Source organism: Talpa europaea, assembly GCF_964194135.1.
Source record: "Talpa europaea genome assembly, chromosome: 6".
NCBI lineage: Eukaryota > Metazoa > Chordata > Mammalia > Eulipotyphla > Talpidae > Talpa > Talpa europaea.
This window is the reverse complement of record NC_140072.1, coordinates 13903801-13925928: the sequence shown is the minus strand read 5'-3', so window position 1 is coordinate 13925928 and position 22128 is coordinate 13903801. Positions and strand designations below refer to the sequence as shown.

At 37.6% G+C, this 22128-nt stretch overlaps 1 protein-coding gene across 1 annotated transcript in view; it reads right to left on the bottom strand.

Annotated features, from left to right (window-relative positions):
- Positions 1–22128, bottom strand: part of SELENOI (selenoprotein I) — a gene marked incomplete at both ends in the record, with an annotated part of 38890 nt that overhangs the window by 3752 nt on the left and 13010 nt on the right. The window contains 8 exons of the mRNA XM_084236072.1: positions 54–239; positions 1626–1806; positions 3154–3202; positions 8390–8498; positions 9456–9718; positions 13719–13793; positions 15144–15252; positions 15729–15797. Of these exons, the coding sequence (XP_084092198.1) occupies positions 54–239; positions 1626–1806; positions 3154–3202; positions 8390–8498; positions 9456–9718; positions 13719–13793; positions 15144–15252; positions 15729–15797 (1041 nt within the window). The remainder of the gene's footprint in view (positions 1–53; positions 240–1625; positions 1807–3153; positions 3203–8389; positions 8499–9455; positions 9719–13718; positions 13794–15143; positions 15253–15728; positions 15798–22128) is intronic.

The window sequence follows — 22128 nt, the reverse complement described above, 5'->3', positions numbered from 1 at the left end:
TTTACTATTTATAAAAACCAAATGGAATCAGTTTTGTTCAAGGTTATACTCACCACTCGCACTCCGTAATGGATGTGAGCCAGAGTGAACACAGTTGTTACCACGTACAGGAGAACACTCTCAACGTAAGCGGTTACTCCAAAATTTACCACCATAACCACTAAGAAGAGAGGAAGAAGCAGCAGCCAATTCAAAGTTGGGCACCGGGTACTGCTCATTTGACAAACAATCAGGTGACACTTGAAGTTAGTAAAAAAGAAGAAAAACAAGAATGAGTGAACATTTAATTAGCAAAGCCCTTCAAAAACCAGTCACATCAACGTTTAAAAAACAGTCAAATACTAAGCCAACCCATTTACGTTACATTATTAACATTCTCAACTGCTCAGAAGCTCCACAGGACTGCCGGCCCCACCTCAAAAACCATGGACCCTCAGAGAGCATAGAAGCAGCTAGAAGATAGTTTAGTAAGGATGGTATAGAAAACACTGTTTGATGGGTAATGATTTGAATAAAAGAAAGTTTAAGATTCTCTGATATCTGAGGGGGAAAAATCAAAACAGTCTCACACACCCCACACAAGCAAATTCCTTCATGGCAGTAAGGAGACGCTACCTCCAATTCATCCAGACTGCCACCATAACACCTCAGAACCCCTTGGGAAAGTTTCCTTTACTTTCAAACCCTTCCTCACATACAGTTTTACTCTTTCAGAGACTTTTTATACAATGCATTAGTTTTTCAAATCTTTAAACCCTGTGAAATCAGTAGTACTAAGGATATTAAAAACATTGTACAGACCTGAAAACATAAACTGTGGTTAAGTTATAAAATGAAAACTTACTAAGGACCTGCCTGAGTCAGAGCACAGGCTTGCTGGCTGTCAAGACGGTCAAGGTGTCTTTTCAACTCCTTCTGACCGCTCCTCCCTGTCTGCTGCCTCTTGGGTCATAGCAGAGAAAAGGACTTTTTAAAATATGTCTTATTCATTACTAAGTTCATTTCATGTTCTTTTTTTTTTTTTTAAAGATTTATTTATTTATTTCTACAAGAACCAGGGTACAGGCCAGATGCACGGGAAGGTGAGAGGATCCACCAGAGACAGAGTGGGGAACAGAACAGGCAGACGACTGAAATACACTGCTGAGGGGAGCAGTGGGCGCAACAGGAGAGGTCTGCTCGCCATGTGGGACCCTCACCCGCCGGCCGGGATGGAACCGGCACTGTAGAGGCTGTGGACAGCTTCACAGCACTGCGCTCAACCGCCTGTGCAACCAGGGGAGGCCCGATTTCATGTTCTTAACTTAAAAATCAGTTGACTTTTAAAAATGTTTCATGTGCATGTGTTTTCTTTCTCCTCAAAAATCCCTCTAGAAGCTCCTTAAACTAATCATTGGGTCTGTGGCCCAGTCAACCACACTGTTAATAATATTTAGAGTCTGACGGCAATCTACAAATTATTACATGACTTCCTCAGCAGGCAGCCAAACCAAAGTGCCTTAAGTGGTTCCATAATCACTTACAGTTCCATAACACTACTGGAGTCTCCAATACTCAAAGTTCCTCAATTTATGTCACATACTCCTTATCCATAATATGATTTTTTTAAAAGAGAAAAATCTTACTGTGCTGTTGGCAAAGGCTGTTCCAACCATTAAGTAGAACACTCTAGGATGTATCTCTAAAATATCTGAAGGTGACCGGAGGATCCACACTGTAGACAAAATGAATAGCAAACATGGAGAAAAGAGGGGAACCATAGCTTCATAGACTGAATTGTGTTTCAAGGTGTTATTTTTATAGCTTCTGGAAAAAAAAAAATCAAGCAATACAAAGATTATTATTACATATAAAACATACATTATACTTGTAGTTTGTAGTTTTCAAAGTACTTTCACACTTGTACTCACAATAATCCTATAGTATAGAGGAAACCAACATTATGAAACCTTTTTCCCAGACAGGTTAAATGAGGATATGAGTATTTAAATTTTGCTACAGAGTGGCAGGTGAGAACTTGCTCTTAAGTCCTATCCCACTGCTTTCCCTTAAATCAAACCAGCAACCATTGTGTTAGGCATGTAAAGATAAATAAAATTCAAGTCTTTGTTCTCCGATTATATATTAACCAGGAGAATAAAATGAACACAAAACAGTATTAGAAGAGTATTTCACGGTGCTACTATGATACAAACTGACACAGAACTACTGAGAAAAGAAAACTCAGATGCACACTCTGAAGTGAGAATGTAGACAGTGTATCTTAGTGACCCTAGGCACATGAGGTGGGGGGGGTAGGCACATGAGGTGGCGGGGGAGAGGGTGGCTGGGGCGGGGGTAATCCAAAATATGTTCGCTCAACTGCACAAAGCCCCATATTAGTCTTGGCTCTGCCTTGAGCAAGATGCTGCCCAATCAGGACTTCATATCTAGAAGGAAGAAACAATCCAATCTCTAAGGTGCTTTAAATTCTAGGGTTTCTATGAATGATTGCTGGTTGCCATAGTGGGGAAGATCTGAGAGGTGAAGGCTGAAGTGGGTTTGAGAGCTGAAAGATCAAGTGCAAAGTACAAACAAGTATTTCAAGTAGAGGAAAAACGGTGAGAGCAAAATTACTGAGTTTGGAAAGCACATATATTCAGGTTACAATAAGTCAATTCAGTGTGGCTGCAGAGATGGAGAAGTGTACAGATGAGAAAAACCGGAGCAACTCCCCTCCCCACCCCCATCCTACTTGCATGCAGAAATTTCTACTCTGCTATTTGAAGAAGTTCAGGGATTTTATGATTACTACTAAACTTACTGATGACCAATTCATAAAACATGTCAACATAAATATAAACATGTCAACATACAACGGAATATACTCCCTCCTGGAGATTGGATTTACTCACAAAAAATGGAAAATCAGAAGGCCAACCAGGCCAAAACTGTAACTAAAGAGCTAGTAGCTTTGTGCTATGGTCAAAATGACTGCACAACCCATCAGAGACGCCCTAAATTATCCTAACCTCATTCTAGATTCCCATTACATGTTTCATGACCTTTTGAAAAGTCCAGATTCAAAAGGAAAATAGGTCCTAAAATATCTCTAACATGACCACTTCTACAGATGTTCACATTTCTAGGCCAATTAAAAAATAAAATACTTACCTGAAAAAATTTGATAAGCTCATTGGAAGAGTCACACATAATGCACAACCTGAAAGAAAGAAAATTTAAATTATTATGAATTATTATTTAAATGATTTTTACAATAACTGAATACACACAAAATATGTAATATTTTTAGACCTAAGAACTTTCAGGTTCAGATTTACTTCAATAATGAAATTCAGTACATTTCTGAACAACATTTACAACCACAAGAGTTTGTGATTCAGAGCAGAGACTCAAAGGGCCAGACTGGGCTTGAATCTCAGTTGTGCCACCAACTGGTTATCTGACTTCAGAGGAGTTAACCTGTTGGTGCCTCAGTTTCCTTTGTTATAAAATAGAGATAAAAGTAGTATTAAGCCCAAGGTTTTGAGAATTAAATTAATTTTTTACACATAAGTCCCCAGGAACAGTACCTGGTACATAATAAACGACATAGTAAATGTAAGTTATTGGAATAGGGACAATTAATGGACCCTGTTTATACTTGCTTTTACTGCTCCAGCATTTCAATTTCTACCCACCCACCCATACACTAGTTCTTTCCCCTATAACCTAAAAACAAGGATGGTCAGTCATTCCAAGAAACGTTATCATAACCTCTGCTGCCCTCACTATCTACTGTCTTACTCTCCTATCACTCCCAAACTTTTCTACTGCCCCCTCATTCATCACTCTTCTATTCATTCTGCCCCCAATATGCAGAAATTGTACTCTTTAAATTTACCAGCCTTTCTTAGTCATCAAATTAAATATCCTTCCATCAGCCCTGATTTCTAAGTAAGATAACTCCACTGACTACCACTAAAAGCAAATTCTTTCCTCCTTCAGCTTTTGTGATTCCATTTTTCCAAAGTCCCTGCTAGCCATCCAGCCATTACATTTTGTGTCCTTAAAGCTTCTACACTCTACACTGCATATTCCTGACCAGGCATTCAACTCTGCTTCTCTGCTCCCTCAGAGAATCTTCTTTACAGTTTTCACTACAAACTTCCTCCAGATGACTCCAACATTGGGTTATGTACTCTTGGACAAATCAGACAATCTCTCTGAGCCTCATTTCACAGTTGTACAATGAGGATGGGTGAACTGATTTTCTAGTGTCCCTTGCATCGTTAAATTCTTTGATTTTATGGTCTACAGAGATGTAAATTCCTGATCTAAATGCCAATATAATACCCATACGAACTTTATGAACTTCATTTGGATAGTTCATTAACATTCAACATATTAGCCCTAATTTGTCCACTCCAGACACCAAAGACTACATTTGACTACATTTGGGGTGATGGGAGGTGTTAATGCAGTTATGATTCTAGGGATCAAATTTAGAAATTCAAAACAATTTCTAAGACATTCTGCCACAGATAAAAAGACTGGAATCCACCAATAGAAATCTCATCTCAAAAGATGTATTACTCTGCTACCTCCAAGTCCAATGGGAACAAAGTTCCAAAAGTTAGAAGATATTAGAGGAAAAGGAAGGAGAAGATAAGCTGGTGTTCTCAGTAATTTTAGCAGCTGGGAACACTGGGGAATATTGGAGAGGAACCAGGGCCAAATGAATTAGCCCAGAATCACTTGTAGGTCTAGGATGTTGGCAACAGATTAAGAGAAACTTGCAAAAGAATTGCTGTACCAGGAGTATTCTCAGTTTAAAATATTGGGTAATAGTTTTATTTTAAATATAGCAAGTATGTAGAACACCTGGCTCACATTTCCAGGCTTACTTATTAAATAGAAACTTCAATTAGAACCATCAAGTCAAAAAGTACTTTTTTACAAAAAGTAAAAAAAAGATAAAAAGGAGGAAATTTTTTTTTTTTTTTTTTTAGGACCTTCTGACTGTGATCACTCACCAGGTACATAGGTGCCCCTGAAGAGACTGATTTATAACCAATAGGTTTTGTAATGTGTATAAATATTTTAAAAGCTGTTCTGTCATTCCCAAGCAGCAACTGCCATGTGGCACTATATGTAACTCTTTTCTAACTGCTTGGATTTGGAAAAAGAAAAAAATCTAAGTTCTTAAAAATTGCATGCCAGAGTTCTTTGTTCTAGCCTCTTCAAAAGGAGGAAATTTTGATTTACATCAAAACATAGGATTAATACACCTAATATATGAAAAGCTTCTAAAAATAAAGGAAATGGTAAGCATCTTACAGAAAAAACTGACTGGAGATTTAAAAAGTATGCAGAAAAAATACAAATGATTCTTAAATACTATAAAAGCTCATTTGTAATAAGAGAAATGCAAATTAAACTATACAGATACATCATTTTTTACCTATCATACTGAAAAAAATCTGAAAGTTTGACAATATACCATGCTGGTAAAATTTTAAATAAATGAGCACTTTCAGACATGGGTGATAGAAATTCAAAAACCAAATAATCTAGATGAAAGGGAACATGGGGATGTCTAATGAAATTGTGTAATTTGTCCTTTACCAGCAATTCTACTTCTAGGGATCTTATCCAAAATGCCCTGGGCAAAAAAATGAAAAAACATATATATGTATAAGACTATCACTGCAGCAATTTTTATAATAGCAAAAGACTGGAAATAACTCCAAAGTCTACCAGTAGGAGGCTGGCTGAATAAACTGTGGTATATCCACACAATGAAGCACCAAGCAGCTCTACAAAGGAATGAGGAAGATCCTTCTCTATCACTGTGCAGTGATCTCTAGGATATATTATCAGAGGAGGTGAAGGGGCTGTTGCAAAGTATATACAGTATACCACCATTTGATAAAATCACACACACACACACATTTACTTATATTAAGAAACAATAAAAAGATAAACCAAAGATTTTAAAATCTAAGAATAATTATGAGGAAAAAGATTAGGGAAGTGATAGCAGCTAGATTTCTTTCAAAACACCTTGTTTCATATATAGATTTGACTTTGTAACCATGTAGATATTTTACATACTTATAAAGGAAATATAAACTTTAAAAGAAAAAATAATCCCTAAAAATCAAAAGTAAAATGAAACAAGCTTAAATGTACATATCCACGGTTGATAGGAAAACCACAGTCAGAACTTTAAAATATCAAAATCTGACTCGGTTTCTCCAGTGGGATAAACCACAAAGACAAATGGGAACTGAAAAAAATCTTAAAACTATTTTCAACAATCCTATTATTAATTGTGGTACTGTATCCTGCAACTATTGTTTTATGGAATAAAACAAATAACTATGTTGTATCAGTGAAAACAAAGATTTGCAAAGGACATGCAAATGTATGATCAATGAAGTTGAGTAAAAATTCTGTATTACTGAATTTGGTTTCAAATTATTAGTATAAATTTATGAGGTATTTTATCAAAAAACTTTATTAACCTAGCTATTCACCAAATAGATTCCTAAGCAATGTTCATCAATGTCAATTAATACCATTAGGGGACGAGCTAATGCAGAACTTTGTACTTGATGGAACAGACATGCAATACTAAACCCTCTGATCAGCATTAACATCACCAGAGACAACTAGATAATGTGTGACTCCTAAGGATGCAATGTGCTACACATTGTGTATCTGTGTATCTCTCAAACTTGTATCTAAATCTATTCCTCCATTGTTAGTTCACAGAAAAAATAAGAGGAATAGGAACATGTTAAGTGATATGACGAGAACTCAATCAGCACAAAGTAGAATTCAAGAGTTCTGTTGGTCAAAGGACTCACTTTCTTCAACAAATAAATTGCAAAGCAAAAGAGGGTAAACTTACAAAGATTGAAAAAGACTAAAAAAAAACCTATCAACCAAGTACAAGGTATCTGCCCTACTTGGTGACTCCTATAACAGACTGATTATGAAAGAACATTTGAGACTACTATGGAAATCTAAACACTAGATACTTGAGGTTATTAAAGAATCACTGTTACCTTATTTGGTGTGGTAATAGTATTATAAATACATTTTCAAAACAGGAATTCATATCATATAGAGATATAGTGAAGTATTTACATATGAAATGAAATATGTCTGGGATTTGCTTAATATAGTCCAAAGGGAGAAGGATGTCTGATAATAGTGGCATAAAGAAGTAGGGTGAGTACTCTCACAAAACATTAAAAGCCATGTAAAAATATTAAAAATAACTACATGAAAACACTAGAAAATAATCAAAGGTAGGCAGAGGGGTTCCTAGAGTATGTATGGTTTAAAGCCACAGAAAAAGGCCCACAATACTCCTTTTCTGAAAGTCAGTGCCAAATGCACCATCTTCTCAAGAGCATCCAGGCCTTACCTAATTCCCAATCCATAATCTAAGTGCACCAATAAGAAGAGACAGAGTTAGCCAAAGGAACAGAGCAGTAGCCGAAAAGTATGCTGTTTTCCTTCTACAAAGATGCTTATGACACTGGGCAGCACCAGGTGCCTCTTCTTTGCCTCTTCCTATAGCACTCACTCTCCCCTACTCAGTCAATCATCCTGCAGATATGCCCTTTGGATACAATTAAAAGGGAAACATTACCATGATCAAAAATTACCAAGCTGGGCCTCCCCTGGTGGCGCAGCGGTTGAGCGCTGGGCTGTGAAGCTGCTTGCAGCCTCTGTAGCACCAGATCGATCCCCGGCCACCTGCGAGAGTCCCACATGGTGAGACAGACCTCTCCTGCTGCGCCCACTGCTCCCCTCAGCAGTGTATTTCATCAGTCTGCCTGTTATGTTCCCCGCTCTGGCTCTGGTGAATTCTCTCACCCTCCCATGCTTCTGACTGTACCCAGTGCTTGTATGAATAAATAAATAAATATTTGGGAAAAAAAAAAAAAAAAAACAAATTACCAAGCACTCAGTGGCTTACAAGGGTCTGAGAGGATGAGAGGCACAATGTTCAGGGTAGATGTATTTATAAAGTAATCTCTACATTTCATCAATTCTATTGCCTACAAACTAACAATCTTCAACTCTGAGACAAGTATTAAATTTACTACATCCAGTGTCCCCTTAAATGTGGACCCTGTGATTCAAGCTGGACTAATCTGAATCATTTACCAGTTTTATATGATCTATTTTGATATCTCCCTCTCATTCAAAATAGCTTGGTACTGAACAACGAGAGCAAAACAAAGGAATCTTATGGTCCCTTAATGGCTTGTTTGAAATCCTGATGGGCATCAAGGAAAGGGGTAAGGGTGCTGTTGCTTGTCATAATCAAATACTGGCTTTGATAAAAAAATGTTGTTAAAACAGTCTTCAACATGGTGCTTCTTACCAATAATCATTGTAGTGAATAGGTCTCTATATAAGAAATTAAACAGGAAAGGTTCATACCAGGCCTCAACTCCCACAATCGCAGTCACTATGTAGACAAAAGAAATAGTCTGGAAGGCAAATGCAGACAATGCATACAGAGACATTAATAGTTGGAAAGATCAGAAGGTCAATAATGCAGTGTAAGTCTAGTCAAACAGTTTTAGTAAAAGCAGTTTTGCAATATGCTTAAATTTAATATTAAGGCAAGACTTCCTGCCTTTAAAAATATTTTTTTCCAGCCAACAATGCCATAAAACAGCTAACTTCTAGACAATGCAAGCAACTGGTCCTCATTTGGAACACTTTAAGGTACTTTATAAGTTGATAAAGTCTTAAGATGATCCAATTTGCCTACCCAATCACTTTCATCATCAACCACATTCCCATTTCTGATTTTTATTGGGGCCTTAGACAAATGGGGGAAAAGACAACATAAAAAGTTGGGATTTAAAAGCAGAGAAAGTTAATAGCATGTCTAAGTAAGAAAGCAAATCTCTACTCACTGAAACATTGCCAATGAAGAACAAATAAAGCCAAAAATTTAATGATAGGTGCACACCTTTCCTTACAAAAATCAATAGTTCAAATGACTGAACATTTATTAACATTAAGAAACTTCTTTATTGGTGTAATAGTGGCATAGTGATTGTGTTTTTTAAAAGGAGCTCTTACCATGTAGAGCTATACAGTAAAATGCTTATCACACAATGCCAGGAATTTCCTTTAAAATGATTGGGGGAGGCTGTGGGTGACAAAGGCACACACGATAAGTAGATAGGTCATGCGTCGGTAATTGCCGAAGCTAAGTAATAGGGACATAAAGGGTTCATTACTCTATTCTCTCTACTTTTATATGTGCTTGACATTTTTTCATAAATGAGTAAAAAAAAAAAAAAAGAAAAAGAAATTATTTTAAAAGCACACATCAGTTTTAACCAAAAAAGCATTAAAGGCAATAAAGACAGACAAAAACTCTCCCCAAATTCATGACAATGTTGAAAATTTGAGGCAAAACATATACTTACCACCTGGCTAATATCATATCCCCATGGCAGGAAAAGAATTCCTGTGTTATACTTTTCCCAGTGGGATAGGATGAAAGAAAACAAAACTACCCACAGCAGGATATAAAGAACAAAAACACTGACACCAGACGGTCCTCGTCCAAAGATGGAATACACAGTTACAACAAAGTACACACATGACCAGCTATCCAGGCCATGGTCAAAAAGCTCCCCTAAGGGGGTGCTGGAATTCGTTCTGCGGGCTTGCTTTCCATCCACACCATCTGCAAGAAAAACACATCACCACAGGAAAGGTCAACATCTGCACTAGTATGGAGAAAGTCTCCTTTCATAAACTGGAGAAAACAGCTCATGTTACAGGAATGTGAATTAACAAAAATATTCAGTAGTTGTTCATTTAACCACTCCTTGGTCTGGGATCCAAAAACACTCTGTACTGCCACCATAGCAACTATTTCATCTTGTTTCATGCTATAGTCACTTCTTTACAGATCTACCACCTCTACAGTTTTAGACGTTTTCAGACAAGGCTTTGCACATAGTAGGTATTCCATAAATATAATTAAAAGTTATTCAAATAGAATGAAAAGTTATTCAAACAGTGCACTGCATAATTCTTCTTGTAGTGAAGATTACAAGAAAGAAGACAAAAGGTGATAATGATGGCTATAATGTCTCAGACACCACAGAAGAGTACAGAAAGGGGGCAGATCCTCTTCAGAGTAGGAGTCTAGCATGGCCTTCCAGACAAGATGAAATCTAAGTAGGGTCATAATGCATGACTGGAGTCCAGTGGGTGAGAGAGAAAGGTATGCCATTTCAAGGAGGGAGCACTATCGGCAGAAACCCTGAGATGGGAAAGCACACGCATGTCCAGAGAAGGCCCATAGTCATGAAACTGCTAAAATCTAGTGCTTAACAAGGGCAATACAAAGAGACTGACAGGGAGGTTTGAATCAGTTTAATAAAAGTTTTAGGGAGTGTGAGCAGCTCCCAAAAGTATCTAAGTGGGGCACGACAGGAGTGCAAGCAAGGCAGTGCTTCGGGAAGATCCACCTGGACGACGGGGTAGGGAGCAACACTGATTAGAGGAAGTCAGACTGAGCCGGAAATGCAGCAGGAGTGAAAAGGTGGAGGCAAATGAGAGAGTGAGTAAATAAAAATGGTAATGCAGCAAAGGATGAGACGTGAAGCCAAGGGACAAGAAAGTCATCTCTGGGGCCTCCACGGTGGCGCAGCGGGTTAAGCACAGAGCTGTGAAGCTGTCCATAGCCTCTGCAGCGCGGCTTCGATTCCCGGCCCACCAGGGAGATTCCCAAATGGTGCAGCAGACCTCTCCTGTCGCGCCCGCTGCTCCCCTCAGCAGTGTATTTCGGTCATCTGCCTGTTCTGTTCCCCACTCTGTCTCTGGTGAATCCTCTCACCCTTCCATGCCTCTGGCCTGTACCCCAGCTCTTGTATAACAATAAATAAATCTTGGGGGGGGTGGGAATAACATTAAAAAAAAAAAAAAAAAGAAGGTCATCTCTGAAGTTTCCAGACTGCATAACCAAGCCAGTAGTGGTGCTAACAGAAAAAGGAAAAGTCAGAAGGAGCAAAACAGAAAATATGCTGAGCATAATTTCAGAAGCTAAAATGGAAGTGTTGACAGGATATTCACATGGTAATATCAAATAAACTAAGGGTACTTACCGGCAACTCAGAAGATAAGTAAAGGCTAGGTATAAACACGGAAATCATCTCAATAGTGTTAAGAATCAAGAAAATCAAGGTAATGGGGAGAAGGAAAAAGCTAAGGGTAAAGTCCAGTGCAGCACCGTCATTTAGAGGCAGAAACAGAGAAGCCAGGGAGGGAGGGAGATAGTAAAACCAAGTTAAAAAGCAGAGTTTGAATTATAAAAACTTCTCCACACATAAGTCTTGTTAACTAGGTGTATCAAAATTAGGTTAACTATAAAGATTCAGACATGGGAATTAAAAGCCCCTTATAATTACTGTGTTTACCTGCTCACTATAGTACTATCGCCAAGCTCAGTATGTGGCCAAAAGGGCCTTTAAAAATATAAGTATTATTAAAGCATATTAGTATATTAAATATACTAATATATATTAATATATTAAAAATAGGACTATTACAAAATGAAGAATCCAAACTCCTGCCCAAATACTTCAGAGTCTGCTATATAGCTTGAAAACTTTTCTTCCTTTAAGTAACTAAAGTATTTCCTAAAAGTCTTTCTCTCAGCTGTGTGGAGATTTCTGGACCTACTAAACATAGAGCTTCCATAGGATCCAGCAATTCCACTCCTAGGTATTTACCCAAAGGACACAGAAACATCAATTCCAAAGAGCACCTGCACCCCTATGTTTATAGCAGCACTGTTTACAATAGCTAAGCTTTGGAAACAACCCAAATGCCCAAAAATAGATGACTGGATCAAGAAGATGTGGTACATATACACCATGGAATATTACTCAGCACTCAAAAAAGATAAGCACATGCAATTTGCAACAACATGGATGGCGCTGGAAGGGATCATGCTCAGCGAAATAAGCCAGAAAGAAAAAGAAAAATACCGGATGGTCTCACTCATAGCAGGAATCTAGAAAACTTAAATAAGGGACCAGGAAAATGAATAACTATAAGAAAGTGAAAATCAAAATCAACAAAAAACTATGAACCAGAGACACTTTTAGGGGGGCGGGGGCGGGAGGGGAGGGATTGGGGTCAGAATGGGGGGGCTGCAATTGTATGGGGAATATAACAATAAAATTTATTATTTTAAAAAATAAATAAATAAATAAAAGTCTTTCTCTCACTATAGCTAGCTTAATTGACTACTTTCAGGACAACAGTTATTACAGATACTGAATTCATGAATTACTCATTAATTTTTGTACATGTTCTCACTGAACCCCTTCTAGCTGTACAAGTCTCGGGTCTCAGTAAGTTTTCAGAAAAAGAATTTTCAGAAAGGGAACTCAAGGCATATTCTAAATATTCTCAGCACTCCAGAAGGGCCTAGCGGGGCACCTATAATCAAGCACATTAACATTTGTGCAGCAAAATGTAAGAATAGTCACATCAGCAGAAGGTTCTCCGGCCTTGCTGCCTGAAGTCAGTGTTCCAGGACCCCCTCACCTTTTCTCTATTCCTCCCGCAGTTCTTGGCAACCAAATCCTGTAACAGGATTTTAAAAGCTGCTTATTTTTCATAACAACGGCACAAAAGGCTTTACCCAAATATGTAACTTTATACTAAGCTTCTCCCTAATTCTTCTAAACTTTACTCTCTCTCTTCCCCAAACTCCTGCAGTTCTACACATCTGCCATGTCAGCATTTACTCGTGTGCTGGATTATACTGGTTTTATGAATGTAAGTCATTTTCATCTGAAGAGATCCGTGCGCCTTTCAGTCAGGGTCTGTTATTTCACCTTCACTTAAAAACTGCGCACTACCTACCTCTCATGTTATGCACTATTCGAGATGCTGCACAAGTGAACAAAACAGACTACTCGCTGCCTAAGAACTTAGATTTCAGAGCAGACAGACAATAAGTAAATAAGTAATACATAAGGGGTCATGTGGCTTAAGTGTTATGGAGAAAGATAAAAGGACAGGAGAAAAGGAGAATGCAGAACAAAGCAGGTAAGTAATCCCCCCAAAAACACTGCTGGCAGAACACACAGCTCAGCCTAGCACAGATGCCCTGAAGTTCACTGCCTCACAAATCAGAATTACTCAATTCCTTATTTGTTCTCCCACTGCACTCTATTATAACCTCTCTCTCAGTATTTGCGATTGTTTGATATGTCAATATTCTCAAACAAGGCAAAAATGATGTCTCATTCCAGGGGGTGGCAAATACTTTTTATAAAGAGGCAGTTGGTAAAGTTCAGGTATTTGTGCCATGTAAGTCTCCGATGCAATTACTGACCTGACTTTGTTGCAGGAAAGCAGCCACAGATCACGTGTAAAGGAATGAGCACAGCTGTATTCCAATAAAATTTTACTAACCCAAACTAGGCAACGGGCCAGATTTGGGCCCCAGTGGTAGCTTTTCAACTCCTATCTTTTTTGAATCCCAACCAATGAATGACAATATTTTTCAGAGAAACTCAAAAACATGTATATTAAACTCAACAGGATATTTAACAAGCTGTAGTTAAATTAAGTTTAGGAGAAAATGCTAATTTAGTAGATGGCAATCCTTGCTGAGACTCACCAGGCTTTGACCAAAATGATAACTGCTAATTTCTTACCGAGTGTGTAGGCTATGAAGTTGAGGATGCCCACCACAATCCAAACCCAGTCAGGGACGTGCTTGTGACCTGGTGCTGCAAAGGAAAGCACCTCAGATTTTAATACAGTTTAAGTTCGTCATTCTTACCACAGAACATACTGCTAATGAGAAATGTCCCTACTTGTTAAATAGAAGTGAAAGTACCTTACGATAGATTTTGAAGGCAGAACTAGATCAATATTAAAATATATCAGCAAACTGACAAAAACCAAAGAAGTATCACTCTAACCTCTCATAACAAATAGGCACTTATCTTGAGCTTTAGTCATAACACAAGGTTGCTTATCTCTACTTGAAATTTATTTATGTGCCTAGAATGAAAAAAATAACATTTTGGGACTTTAACAAATGCTTAACCTGATCCATGCTGTTTATGATTACACTGCAAACATGCACTGAGCCTTCAAGTTATAGCCTTACATTATATCACTAATCAGCTAAACAAAAAAACCTTCTGATTGCCTCATCAGGATGATTTTAGCATCTGGATGATTTTAGCATCAGAATCATTCTGAAATACCGGGACCTCACTTGTCCCCCTTAAAATAGAACAACTAACAATCAGGTCTGGGTTCTGGTGCTGGCTCTGGAGTATGTAGTATTCCATTTCCCAAATATGCTCGAAATAGATGGTACATCTGGTTCTTCCAGTTGTATTAGATATATATGTGATATTTATATATTTTTACTTCTCTTTAGTTCTCTTAATATTTACATATTTTTAGTTCTCTACATAAATAATCTTAGTCAGAGAAAGTAATATTTCTAGTTATAAAGATAAACTTTTGAGGATGTCCTGAGATTAAAGTACAAATTAAATACACTTACTATCAAAATCATGCTTAATAAAGTTTAATCTTACTCATTCATGTGGAACCTTATAATCTTCAATTTTTTTTTACATGTAAAGAAGCTATGGCTACAAATTTCAGTTAATAAAGGTAGGCACATGCATAGTTTCGACAGTCAGAATTTCTATAAATATCAAAAATCATAAGGGTTTGCAACTCCAAATTTTCCTACAAAAACAATGTCGTCAACGACTGTTCCTTTCTCCAAGTCAGTCCATAAAAGTCTGCTGACTGCACAACATAGGTGAATTATAATACTAAAATTCCTGACTACATCATTTATAAGTATTCTTATTGGAAAATATATTCTCTAACTTAGAATGTAAAAAATACTTATCCACCTCGATCTTTCAAAACTCCTCATAACAATAAATTGTGAAAACAATTTAGATTTCGTATCCAATTCAACATTTTATATGCCCTTAAAATATTTGAAACTTTTCACAAACACAAGCATCTTAAAAGAACCAAAAATAATCTTATCTCATTTTTCTCTAGACATTTAAAATTTTATATTAAAGTAAAAATCCTACCTGAAGCATAAAAGTCAGGATCAAAGTATGCCATAAGTACGAAATTGAATACAACCAGCAGAAAGCCAGAAAAGGTTATCAGATTTGGAGCCAGCCATGTAGGAAATACCTATTTTTTTTCCAAAATAATTAGAAAATAATTAAAGTAGAGAAGACTTTCTCTGTCCATTACATACCACAACATGCAAGCTTAAATCATAATAAAAAATATAAATTTGAAAAATCTTATACAGTGTTATATACATTAAAATGTAAACCACAATATAGCTGATAGAAATACAGATTTATTTTCCTTTCTGTTTTCTATATTTTAAATAATTCTACAATCAACATACTTTTATAATCATAGTGTTTTCTTTTATTTTAGAAAAATTTTAAAGGCATTTTACAAAAATGATAAATTCCAGAGTATAAACTTAGATTTCAACAATGAGACAAAAAAATAAGTGACCAAAGGAAAGGAAGGTGGGAGGGGTAGCTCCTCTAGATACACTATCGAACTGATACATCTGCAACACTCCACAAAGTAGTTTAAATATTTAAAACTTACTAAAACTTAAGTTCATGCCTATTAAATCACCTTACCTTGACTATAGTGTTCCAAAATGGATGCATGACATACAGGGAGAGTGGGTTGGTATCCACTGCGCTGTACTGTTAAGAAATGAAACATTCATAGTTAATCCTTGCATACTAGCAAGTACAACAATATTTCTCAAATGAAGGTAGCACAGAATAACTTGGAGAATGTGTGTTTATATGATGCCAACTGAATAACTGAAAGAGCAATATAAATGGGCAAGGACAAACGTAGCCAGATTTTTTAAATCAACTTTTATAATATTATAATACTTCAATAGAAAAATTTATATTGCATGAAAGTTCTACTTTACAATGAAACATCAGTAACGAACACACTGTGTGCATTCAAACACTGACCATCCTGATTTTCTCAACCTCCTTCAGCTAATGGGAATCTAGTTGTTAGAGCCCCTGAGACCATCCCTAATGTACTTACTAACTGCGTCACCTTGGGTGAATTACTTATCCTCAAGGCCTTTGTTTCAACTATAAAATGAGGTGATAACCTTTACCTCAAAGGACTGCTGTAAGAATTAGCTAAGTTCATAGTATACATGAAGTGCTTAGGCCAACACCAGTAAGTGCTAAGTAAGGGTGATATAACAGGAAATAGTGTCTCTGCCCCAGTTCCTGGCACAGAGCTCCTTCTTGTAACTTGCTAAGTGGTAAATGCATTCTCTTGTTCTAATAATATGTTTTGTTGCCATCCCTGACACAGGACTCCTAAAACCCTTACTCCACAGAAACAGATTTTCCTGCCTTGGGACCCTACCAGACCTCCATGTGCCTCTTCAGCTGGCTGTTCACCTGTGTCCTTTATCATATCCTTTAATAACCTGGTCAATGTTACTGTTCGAGTCCTGTGAGATGCTCCAGCAGATTAATGGAACCCAAGGTGAGAACTTCAGCTTGTGACCTGCACCTTAAGTGCATGTGCAGCAGGGAGCAGTCCTGCAGGATCAAGCCTGGGGTCTGCCACTATCTTCAGGAAGATAAATGCAGGATGCCCAGCTGGTGTCCCAGAGAATTGTCTTTTAAGGGGAAAAACATCTCCATATTTGGTGATCAAGTGAAGTGTTTTGTGTAATACAGGAGACTCACAGAGAAGAAACACAGAAGGAAGAAATTTTCCTTTACAACAAGCATTAGATATTATTAGTAAATGTGTTTTGAGAGTCAAGATAATGACAGATCCCTTTACAGCAAAATGGATTGCATAAAAAAAAAAGTATTATGTAATATAGTCAAGTTCATTCTCCAATGACTGAGCTATTTAGAAAAAATTTAAAGAAAATTTTAACAAAGATCAGTATATAAATATGTACAACGTTAAGAATCACATCAAAAGTTATTCATCAGACACACACCCACTGGCGTACCTGTCACGTAGAAAGCACTCCACTACGTATGGGGAAGGAGGGATACAAAACTGATAAGGGACAACTCCCTTCTCAAGGATTGGGATGGTTACCTAATTCATCCAAGTGACATTTAAGCGACATTATGCTAGTCAAATATTTTAAAAGTTTTGACTGTTTTGTGTATAAAAATAAGTATTTGGATATCTATTATAGTTTTTTAAATCATGATTAAATTAGATTTTCTTCCTGAATGTTTTATGAATATGCAGTATCTTCAATACTTTTTTTTTTAATATTTATTTTTATTTATTTATTTATACAAGCACTGGGTACAGTCAGAAGCGCGGGAGGGTGAAAGAATTCACCAGAACCTATCTTCTCAATACTTAAAGTGCTTCAAGACTTAAAGATGTGATGAACAAAAAACCAAACTGAACGTACTGGTAGCAAAGAGAGTCAACTAATAAGGCAAATGCTGATTCAACATACTCCAATTCTCCAACCAATTCTGACTGAAAAGGGATGACTTACTTAAATCTTGGGGTGTAGTTAGAAAATGGTGACAGAAAATCACCTCTGCAGGCTGGAGTTAGAGCTATGCAGCTGCATCCAGACGCTCACTGCTGAGGTTTACTTAAATGAGGATCACTGTTCTTACTAAAATCAACTTTTACTCGAGTTTACAAAGGTTTTCCGTACAATAGATGCCGCTACATGTGAACTTTTGCAGAATGAAGGAGACAGGAATTGCCTGAATTTAAGTCTTCAGACCTGGGACTGATAAAAAGCCCTAATGGCTGCCAATGACAAGGTGGGAGTGCCCTGGTCTCTTCCACTTCACTAAAGCCCACCCAGAAACGTGTGATATAGCAGCAGGTCATACAAACTGGAAAACCACACGTTTCAAGTCCATCCTCTACTCCCAGTGCAAAGGTTGTAAGAAGTCCAAATTCAGAAGAAAATAATTTAAGATACCACATGAATACATACATAATGTATTTGTAATGCAATATGCAAATTACAATAGTCTTAACATCTTATTCAAATGTTTGCTAAGTGAGTTTCATACCATAGGTTTTCACACTTTGAACTTAGATCTGAAAGGTCCTTAACTGATACCATTTTTATTTTAAAAGCTTCTATTTTAAAATTCTGAGGTTTTATATCTAAATCTCAACTTCAGGAGACCAGAGAAATGATTGGACTATACAACAAAATAAAAGAAGGTCAAGTTTGCCTAACTGGATTTTTTACATTGAATAACAGTTGATGAGCTCATGTATAGCAAGAAAATTTAATAGGAGATTACAAAAGACAGCAAACAATAAACCTAAAGAACACTCTGTCCTCTAGCCTTACACACCTGAGTCTTTTTCTAGGTTACATTTCACATGGAATAAACAAAGAAACTTGAAACTGTCCTGTGAATCAATAGGAGAAGAGCAGAATGATTCAAACCTTTCACATGCATGAAAAAAATAAAATATAAACTTTGAAAGGTGTTACACTACATTTAGTTTATTTGCTGATGCTTGCTAAATACATCTTTATTTTCCACTGGAATGTTGTTCTAGAATAAACCAGAATATCTAACCAGGTAGATATCCATAACACACTGTCACAGCCTCCTATGGCTTGGTTGGCTGTATAATCTGCTGGCCAGGCTAAAATAGCAGCTGAAGAAATGCTTGAGCACCACAGCCTGAACAGTCTAAGGCAAAATCTCAGAATCACAAGAGAACTCAGAGGATGCCTTGATTCTCCCATGCCTGAGCCTCGTCCATGAGGACAGGTAAATAATTATCTGGCCTCATTTGATTCTGGTTTAAAAAAAAAAAAAAGCTCATTACTTCCAAAAGCAATCCAATCCAATCTTAAAACATCTTTTCTAAACAAAATCTTTCCTTGCCCCATGTTTTCTATCCTGTCTTCTTTTGCCTAACAAATTACACAAAGGTCTAATTTTTCTTCCAAACAATAGTTCTTCAAATATTTGAGGACAGTTCTATGACAACCAAATCTTCTCTTCAGCTAGTCAACCACCCCATGTCCCTTTTGCTGTCAGAGATGTGTCAGTCCCTGTCATCACCTAGGTCTAGACCAGAAGGTGACAAGTTTCTTCTGGAAAAAGCTCAACAGTAAATACTTGGGGTTTTGCAGGCCATACGGTCTCTCCCTAACACAGCAGGTAACCTGGGAGTTTTGTTTGATAACCTGTGCTGCAATTTGTTGTTAATATCTACACAAGGAAATTTCAAGTGAAGCATCAGTAGAAAGGTAAACCCTTCCTCAGCAACTAATTTCTCTGATACTTAGCCTATTATTAATTTCCTGTGACAAAATCACACTGCAGATTTCACACAACCTCACAGTCATCTAAATCCTTCAAGCCTTTCTTACATGGACAGCTAACGTGCTAATATGAGGCTAGTCGTTGGAACCCAAATGTCAGACTCTTCATTCACCATCTTAACATTTCATTTTGCACAAGTCAACTCACCTTCCCATCCCCTCCATATCTCTTCAGATTCAGATTTAGTTACCCAAGGTGATAGCCATGCCTCTCCAAACTCTCAGCATATAAATCTGCCATGCCAATACCTTCACCTGAGTCTTTGTAAATCATTGATCAAGGAAGAATTTCTGAATATACTAGCAAGAATGATATTAGTACACTTAATAATTTTCATTTCAGTATAGAATTCTGTATTGTTACATCTTTGGCAATCAGTTGCTCTTGCCTACGAGAAAAGATTTTCATTAAAGTCTCCGCGAAATCCAGAATCACCTTAGATAATACTTTTCCCGACTTTCTCAGAAATTTTCAAACCTTTTTTTTTTTCCCTCACTCTAGTACAAGAGAGTTCATTCTTCATTCAACAAACATTTATGATTGAGTGCCTATGATTTTACTAGAAAATTATGCTGGTCAAAGAAGCCGGGTAGAGAATGCCAAATGAGACCAAACGTTTCCTGTGTTCACCAGGTCAACCATCTAATGTGAGATGGGTGGTAAGTTAAGAAAACAAGAAATAACCACAAGCTATGATAATTCTGTGGCAAAAATAAGAAGGTTGTTGTGTAAGAGGACAAGGAGGCAGTGAGAGAGCCTCATTGTAGCAGTCGGAGAAAGGTTCTCTAAGGACAGGACCCTTCCACTGAGTCCTAGAAGATGAGAGGACCATCAGGTAAAGCATATGTGAGAGGCAGCGCCGAGTCAAAGAAAGGAGGCACTAAAGGGAACATGCTGCAATAGATTCCATTTATGTGACGTTCAGAAACAGACACGATATGGCAAAAGATGTCATCCCAGTAATTAGGTGATTGAATCAGGGAATTTTAAGGTGCTAGAAATAATTATGTCGACCTGGATGTGGTTACATGCTTCTATACCTATGTAACTACTCAGTTACACACTTAAAAGTCTATGCAATTATGTATCATTTATACCTAAAAAAAAAATGGGAGAGAAAATAAGCAACATAAGTAGGCAGTGTGTGGATACAGGTGCTGGAGGGAGGGGAGTCCATGTGCAAAGACCACAAAGCTAGAACTACTTGAAACACTGGAGGAAGGTCAACGTAGCTAGAGCTTAGTAAGCAAGGAAAAGTGTATGAAATGAGATTACAAGATGTGGGCAGATACCACCCCGGCAGGACCAGAGAAAGTCTGATTTTAGTCTAAGCCCAATGCATGTCCTAATTTATATTTTTAAGGGATAACACTGATGGGCCTCCCTGGTGGCGCAAGGGGTTAAGATGCAACCTGTGAAGCAATCTGCAGCCACTGCAGCATGAGTTCAATCCCCGGCCCGGGAGCAACCCACACGGTACAGCAGACCTCGCCTGACTCGCCCACTGCTCCCCTCAGCAGTGTATTTCAGTGGATCTGCCTGTTCTGCTCCCCACTCTGTCTCTGGTAAATCACCCCCACACATACACCTCTGGCCTACACACCAGTTCTTGTATGCATAAATAAATAAATCTTTAAAAAATTAAAAAAAAAAATAAAGGATAACACTGATTACAACAATGTAACAAACTGGACATGAGCGGGACAAAAGTGCAAATGGGACTATCATAGTACCTCAGATGAAAAATGATCATGGGTTAGACTAGGAAGAGTACAGTAACTTCTAAATTAATTCCAAAATATGCTGTAAATTACCATTTTTTGGAAAAGGTCATTTGAATGTTGAGTCTCCTTTTGACTGAAACAGGAAAACAGCTCTAATGAAAGGAAGACTGTGGAACCACCTCCCTGGCCCTGCAAGTATTTCCTCTATGCAGGTGCTGTATTTCAAAGCTTTCATGTACTGTTATGAACTAACACACCCTCACAGTAAACACTGAGCTTTGGACAACGTATTAGACAGAGGTTACTGCCCAAAGGAACGTTCTACTAGCTGTCAGCAGCAGCACACTTGCCTTGCTTGTTTTCTAATCAATACAAGGAGAATAAGAATCTTACTGTCAAATGATTTTTAACACAAGGCTTGTCTTTACCCATCTGAAATATAACCTTTAATACTTGTAAAACATATTTTAGGGCCTCCCCGGTGGCGCAGCGGTTGAGCGCTGGCTTGCGAAGCTGCCCGCGGCCTCTGCGGCGCCGGTTCGATCCCCAGCTGCTCCCCGGCCACCAGAGGAGGGTCCCACATGGTGCGCAGACCTCTCCTGCCGCCCGCTGCTCCCCTCAGCAGTGTACTTCGGTCCTTCTGCCTGCTCTGCTCCCCGCTCTGGCTCTGGTGAATTCTCTCACCCTCCCGCGCTTCTGACTGTATCCAGTACTTGTATAAATAAATAAATAAATATTAAAAAAAAAAAACCTCCTAATTTAAAAACAAAAAAACAAAAAAACATATTTTAGTTAACTGTGGAAATACATGAAATATGCTGTGGTACAAGCTAGTAATAGTTCATAAACTGCAGATGTGATTGCTTCAGATGTAAGCAAATTCAAAATGATATTTGTGATTTTTTAAATTGTTTACAAAATTCTTGAGTTCAAAGATAGCTGCATTTTTAGGAGTAGAAAGCAAG